This window comes from Alosa pseudoharengus, unplaced genomic scaffold, assembly GCF_046254945.1.
Source record: "Alosa pseudoharengus isolate Yale_2024_CS ecotype anadromous, Long Island Sound unplaced genomic scaffold, YU_APseudo_1.1 YU_APseudo_1.1_scf_14, whole genome shotgun sequence".
NCBI classification, from domain to species: Eukaryota; Metazoa; Chordata; class Actinopteri; order Clupeiformes; family Clupeidae; genus Alosa; species Alosa pseudoharengus.
In genome coordinates, this window is record NW_027468609.1 from 13136219 (window position 1) to 13143718 (window position 7500).

The 7500-nt window shown below is 42.5% G+C and overlaps 2 protein-coding genes across 5 annotated transcripts in view; both read right to left on the reverse strand.

Moving 5' to 3' along the window:
• Positions 1-1098, reverse strand: part of ptgdsa (prostaglandin D2 synthase a) — a 4209-nt gene extending 3111 nt beyond the window's left edge. For 2 of the 4 annotated variants that reach the window (XM_076283210.1, XM_076283208.1), the window contains exon 1: positions 775-1098. In XM_076283210.1, the coding sequence (XP_076139325.1) occupies positions 775-870 (96 nt within the window). In that variant the 5' untranslated portion in view covers positions 871-1098. The remainder of the gene's footprint in view (positions 1-774) is intronic. The other 2 variants (XM_076283209.1, XM_076283212.1) reach the window with 2 other exon arrangements.
• Positions 1099-7136: 6038 nt separating this feature from the next.
• Positions 7137-7500, reverse strand: part of slc27a4 (solute carrier family 27 member 4) — a 25447-nt gene continuing 25083 nt past the window's right edge. Inside the window, exon 13 of the mRNA XM_076283900.1 lies at positions 7137-7500. This exon is cut by the window's right edge and continues 1379 nt beyond it. The gene's annotated coding sequence lies outside the window, so the exon portion shown is untranslated.

The following is a 7500-nucleotide window of genomic DNA, read 5'->3' on the forward strand; positions in this document are numbered from 1 at the left end:
ACACACACAGTGTGAACTATGCATACATTTAAAAATCAGATTGTATTTTAAATTAGATGCCAATGCAGATGGCAAATGGCCCAAAAGATCACCCCCCCCCACCCCGGTCCAATCTGCCCCTTCTCCTTGTGTAACTCGGACTCCCAGGTAGCCCTGTGCCCTGACTCCTCAGTGCATAGTGTAATTGTGGAAACCCTCAGGAAGACAATTCAGGCTATGACTGGGAATCTCATGATTCATGATACAAAAGTACACGTACGCACGCACACGCGCACACACACATGCAAACACACCCACACACACACACCTCGATCTGAGATTTAGGACTTGATGTGTGTGTGCACAGGGCGATAGCCTGGGATAGGAGCCATGTTCTGTCCGTTACAACACATCGGTCAGGCGGGACAACCTTTGGCCTGCTCTCTGTTTGTCAGTGTTGTCCTAACTCTTCCCCTAGCACAGCTGAACAACAGTGTGCTCTCCTGCCCACCACAGTCTGGGCAATAACCCGGTCACCTCCACAAACAGCAGGACATAAAAAGTGACGCCCAGTTGTCAACATTTAGCAACAAATACAGATAAAAGTCATTCTCAGGTCCACCTCCTCAATCTTTGTGTTAAAGACATTGATAGTAATATCTTTGTGTTAAAGACATTGATAGTAATATCTTTGAAGACGCTAATGCATCTCTTTGACCTCCTGTTCTTGTCTTAAGTATAAGTATATATACTCTTTTGATCACGTGAGGGAAAGACGATGGCTTGGATACTCACCCTCTGCACGTCAAAGTTCTTCTGTGGTTGGATGTCTGCTTTGACCTCCTGGAGAAGGAGCATCGTCATGGCGATGGTAACCAAGGCGATCCTCATTGTTGCTTGAAGAGGGTATGTGAGTGACAGGGAGAAGGATATTGAGCACGCTTGACTGTAGCTCTGGATAGGACTGTTCAAAAGGAACTGGAAAGGCCTGTTTTTTTGGTGTACATTTTTGGCACACTTTCCTCCATTTCAAACGCTCCTCCCATCCTTCTCGAAAGCCAACCAGTGTTGCGCCAAGACCAGGAGGGGCAACAAACGGACAGAGACCTCAGCACTAAGTAGCAGGCTGCAGGTCTGTTTGTCTACAACAGATTGGCCAGAACAAATTCGCTGAAAGAAAATGAAGATAGCAATCCGGTGGCTTATCAGAAATTCAGCTTTGATAGAGCACAGTAAATTCTAGTGAATGGCATGGACCCACACACAGAGACAGACACACACACACACACACACACACACACACACACGGACACACAGTATGTAGTGTATATTCACCACCTTCTGTCTCAGTGCTCTTTACAAACATCAGAGCACATATCCCATGGTTCAATGATGACAAGCATTGAATGAAAGTGCACACACATCTACAAAAAAATAAACAGGTGCCAGGCATAAGGCTGAGTCAACATATGAAACATTAAAGAGATACCCACATAGTGTTATAGCTCCCAGAGTGGTTAATTAATAAACCACTCTGGGAGCTTATATAACAGTGTGCGGATATCTCTTTATGTTTTCAATGATGACAAGACCCTGCAGATAAACAAATGAAAAATTAAGCATGTGAAATATTTTAGAACGTTAAATACATTTAAAGGCTCTAGCCCCAAACTCTGATGGTACACTACCAGTCAAAAGTTTTAGAACACCCCAATTTGTCCATTTTTTAATTGAAACTCAAGTAGTTCAAGTCCAGTGAATAGTTTGAAATGGTACAAATGTAAGTGCGGAACTGCCAGAGGCTAAAAAAAGGTAAGGTTACCCAAAACTGAAAAATAATGTACATTAATAGAATCAGAAGACACGTTTTTTGAGAGTCAACAACTTGCGTGATAGGCGGCTCACAGGACAACAGCTTCAAGCACAGCCTGGTCGTCATACACACACACATGCGTACACACACACACACACACACATGCGTACACACACACACACACAGGTAGATAATAGAAACACAGGACAACAGCTTCAAGCACAGCTTAATAGGGGTTGTAGTAAGCAAGTCTCAGTTTCAACTGTGAAGAGAAGACTTCGAGTTGCAGGTTTGACAGGTCGAGTTGCAGCAAGAAAACGATTGCTAAGACGTCAGAATAAGAAAAAGAGGCCTGGGCCATGAAACACCTCCATGGACTACTGAAGACTGGAAGAACCCGTTATGGACTGATGAATCAAAATTTCGGTTCAACACACAGGATTTTGGTACACCGTAGAGTAGGCAAATGGATGGTTCCTCAGAGTGCAACATCAACTGTCAAACATGGAGGAGGAAGTGTGATGGTCTGGGGCGCTTTTGCTGGATCCAGGGTCGGTGACTTGACCAGAGAGATGGGCACCCTGAATCAAAACAGCTACCACAGCATTCTGCAGTGCCATGCAGTACCCTCTGGTATGCGCCTAGTTGGTCAAGGCAGTGGTGTAGTCTTGTTAGCTGTAGTGGGTATATTGTGATGTAGTCTTGTTCGCTGTAGTGGGTATACTGTGATCAAGTCCAAATGTTAATACGTATCCTGCCTATTTCAAGTGGGTATATGGTGATGCTTTTTAAGTGGGTATACTGCGTAGTCTTGTGTATCACATAGACTACACCACCGGGTCAAGGATTCATCCTAGAGCAAGATAACGACCCAAAACATAAGTCGACTGCAAAAACTGCTTATCTAACAAAATCTAACCAAGTGTTATTAATCTTATATCAAGATAAATAAAACTAGTTTGTATTGTTTTCAGTAAAAAGAGACTTACCTAGCGCTTTCTTGTGAAATCATTTGACTTAATTAAAAAAAAATTGACTTATTTTAAGACAACTCATCTTGAAAACAAGCAAATTTGTCGGCCAGTGCATTAAGCAAATTTGTCCTAAAAACAAGCAAATTTGTCTGCCAGTGCGTTGAGCAAATTTGTCTTGATAAGACTCCTTAAAACAAGTTAAACTTCTTAAATTAAGTCAAAATGATCTAACGGGAGAGCACTAGGTAAGTCTTTTCATACTAAAAACAATACCAAATACATTTTTTAATCTTAATATAAGATCAATAACACTTGGTTAGATTTCATTTTTTGCAGTGAAGCTATGCCAGAACTACCTTAGGAAAAAGAACAAGATGCTAAGATTGAAAACATGGAGTGGCCAGCACAGTCTCTACCGAAAAATCGGGGTGTTCTAAAGCTTTTGACTGGTAGTGTATATTATACACAAAAAAATAAGAATAGAAACAACTACCTTCCAAACAGAAAGAGATATGAGTGGAAACTTCCTAACCATGGATGTCTCTTGAAAGTGAGAACCACTAGAAATCCATTTTTAAATCTGTGTCTCAGTGTTCCCATGGTTATTGTGTAGCAATACAGCATCACTGGAAACTCAAAATAGAACTAAAAAACTGGAAGCCTCACTTAGTGCTTATTCAAACAATTAAGTTTTTGTTTCTCTGTTCAGTGCTGGTATACCTTTTTATATTGAATGAATACAAAGATGAATACAAAGAATATTATTAAACAACGTTGGGTCCGATTGACATGGGCGGTTTATGAGCCACTGAGTGAATGGAGGGCCAGTGGATATAGGTGTTGTAGTCTTTGCATTCATGTGCATGTGTGTAGACAAAAGCCTGGGATCTTGGTTTTACTCTGTTTTATAGTGAAGCATTTGGGTTTAAAATGTGCTATATAAATAAGACAAAGTTATTGTCTGCCTGAAGGCAGCCACCCGCCTTAACAATTAAACTATATACCCCATCTTCTCATGTTGCTGAAACTTGAGTCATTTCATTAAAAGCTTCACAGTGCACTTTATGCACAACATTAAGCAGTTCACAACTGTAGAAAAAGAGTCTAATAGGGGTGGCAGGCCACACTCACAGGGAAGGTTAAGTCTCTCAGGAAAGGCTGCATGTGCCCTCATACTGCACATACGACAGATTGAACACACACACACACAATGATGTAATCACTGAAACAACCACGACGACCAAAAATGTATATATCTTTTTTATTAATATTGATTCTTAGATGCCTTTTTTAAACTTCCAGAGCATGATTTACAGCTATCGTTTTCTTTTTTTTTCTTTATTTGTCAACAAGAGGACCTCAGCGTGACGCAGCACACCTCAAACACCTCCCCTACACACACAGTAACAGCACTGTCTACAGCCTGGAGATACAGTCTCCCTCACACACACACATGTGCTATCCTTCAGTTCCTCTCGCTCTTTCAATCTTTTCAGTTCCACCACTGTTGCATTAAGTTGTTCCTGAGTACCGAAACATAAACAGAGGGACGATAACACAGCAGTGCAAACTGCAGACCAATACAGTGGGGCTACGATGAGGTGACCAAAAGGGTGGAGCGACTCAAGAGACACCTCAGACAAGAGAGAAAACAGGAATGTCAAACTGAACCATGAGGAGGTCTCTGTGTTTGAAATGACCATTAATTGGAGTACACACATGTGTTTGTGTTTATTTACGCTGAAAGGGCAACTGGGAGATTCGCTGAGTGCTTGCTGCCATAATGTTGGTCGCCATGACAACTCACAAGAATGAGGACATGAAGACAAGCTAAATATATATTGCAATAAGTGGACCACTGACGAAACAACATTGTCTTTGCACAGTACATGTGATGTGTGGCTGTGTCAAATGTCAAATTAAGCTAGCAAAACATATATTCAAAATACAAGTAGGCCTAGTGTGACACCAGTGCATTAAAAAAAGAGCATATTTCAAATGTTCTTCATGATACTGAAGAAAATGAAATGCACTGATACTCTGAACAACCCACATGGTCAAAACCGCAAAGTAAAACATGGGGAGAAAGGGAGTGTCAGGTAAATATGGAAAGTTGAAATGCAGCTGCAGTATGCAGCGATGATGCACAGCACCACCATGAGGCTGGAATGGTGAACTGCAAGGTGCTCTCTCCTACTTCTGTGCGCAGATCCTTAAAAATAGGCTGCAGCGACACACACAGACAAAGCATGAAAACACTACTGAGGAGGTCTGTGTGTACACACACACATACACACGCACACACCCTGGTTTCATGTCAGCAGCACAGTAGGAAGCTCACAGGCTAGGATGTTGGACAATTGGACACACCATTTAAATCAGGTGTGTGATAAACAGACATCTGACTGACATTACAACAATGGTGAGGGAGAGCTTAGCCCTTCTGCCATAGATGGCCGTTAGTTTTAACATAATGCGCCAAAGAGCAGCACCTCTGCTGATGTGGCTGAACTGTGTTCCTGTTACAGGCAGATTTGGGAGTCACAGGTAAGGACAATGAGAGAACAACACTCTAGAGCTCTCTGGAGGGTTCTGGAGCTCTGGAGCTACAGAGAGGATCCTGCCTGTCACTGCTGCCACTGTGGCCTTCATCCACACTCTTTCCAGAGGTCAGTGTATGTACGTGTATATGTGTGTGTGTGTGTTAGTGTGCCCATAGCATGGCTACTACAATGAGTGAGTGTGTGTTTGTGTGTATGAGTGAGTATGTGTGTTCAAGACATAACCAATCAGAGCCTCGGCAAGAGGAGTCCGTTGCTATCATGGGACTGATTAACACACACACACACAGACACACACACACACATATGAAATGGATCAACAGGACCCATTCAACACAAGTAAAAGCAGCAGGATTTGCTAATGGATATGGGGAGGCTGTCATGTGGATGGTCGTCCACCCCCCGTTAAAGCAGAGCTTCATCCACACCTGCAGCTGTGACGAGTGCAACAAAAGCACAATCAAAACGCAAAATTACATACTGCTTAAATGGATCCATACAGAATTTTCACACACACATTATAATTTAAAATTACAAAAAAAAAAAAAATATCAGAATAAAAACATGAAAAAAAAAAACAAGAATCAGAGTGGGTACAAGAGATAGCACAAATGTGTCACAGGACTGCGCTCCCCTCTTTTAAGCAGACTCCGCAAGTCTTCCAAGTGGAGCTCTTTCTGGTGACCCCCGACCTTGTCTAATCACCTAACCCTACATCAATCCTTTCATTAATAGAGAAGCCCTTTTAAAACTGGTGTTTGCCTGCGTGTTCCAATACATTTTATTTAATTTTATAAATACTTTTATTGTTATTGTTATTAATTGTTTTGCTGTGCTATGCAGGATGAGGAGGCGAAACATGGAGATATTACTTATTGTGAGGTTCGAGATGACAGTGAGTGCTTGTGTCGGACACACCTTGTGTGAAACACCTACACTAAAACACACACACACACACACACACACACATTCATGATTTAAAAACAAAACACAAAAAAGAAGAGAAAAGAAAGAAAAGAGCTCAAAACAAAGGAAGCTTGAGAAAGAGTGAGAGAAGCCATCGGGAGGCGCTAGAGGTTTCCCTTCCCGGAGTCCGAAGACTTGATTGATATTTGGCTCAAGCAAAAAAAAAAAACCCTTCGGAGTGCTTTGGAGGATGCTTATGGTCGCTTTTGGACATATATAATAAAATATATACGCTTGACATGACAAAAAGATAAAAAGGTGTCACTTTGGAGAGATCAAAGATCAGGCGGAATGGAGCAAAGGAATAGGAAGAGGCGTCGGCATGATGGAATCACTCAGGATGCAAAACAGAGGTGCCTGAACACTGGACTGGGTTGGAATGAGTGAGAGATGAAGAGAGAGAGAGAGAGAGAGAGAGAGAGAGAGAGAGAGGGAGTGAGTGAGAGAAAGAGAGAGATGGGATGAGGGGGAAGATTGATGGAATGATTAATGACAGAACAAGAGGGATGACGGATGTGCGAAGAGTGAAAAACACACAGGCCGGAAAGAGAGCGAGGGATGAAGAGAGAATGAGGAGAAGGATGAGAGGGCGTGATGGTGCAGGTACCCTGTGAGTTTTTTGCGACACTCACAGTAAGGCACAGAACTCTGCTTGTGTTGATCATTCATGCCGGCTGATTTAAAGTACAGACAGAAGCAAGACGAGACTGAACTGAGTGAACAAATAAACAAACAACCAAGGAACACACACACACACACACACACACACAAACAAAACACTTATGATGGATGCACTTTTTTCCCTTTGTCCCCCCTTCACATCGGTTTTTCCTCCTTGCCCCGTTTCTCTCCATCCCTTCTTTTCTCCTCCATCCCTCTTCTCTTGTGATGTGTCTCCTCCATGGAGGTCTTCGCTCTTTAGCACCAGAATATTGCACTCACTTCAAAAACATCTTTATCCGTCACCATCCTCCTCCTCCTCCTTATCATCGTCAGCTCCATGACAGCACAGAGGTGGAGGTTCAGGTGTGTCTACTCCACCGGTATCCTCCTATATAGTTTTTCTTCTTCTGTCCAATCGCAAAGGAAACGTGTCCAGCAGGACTAAACCAGCCCTTCGAGCTCAACCTACACAATGCCAAAGGCGTGAAGCTGCCAGGAAGTGCTACTTCTTTTTTGGATTTGAGTACAAAGCTTTACAGTGGAG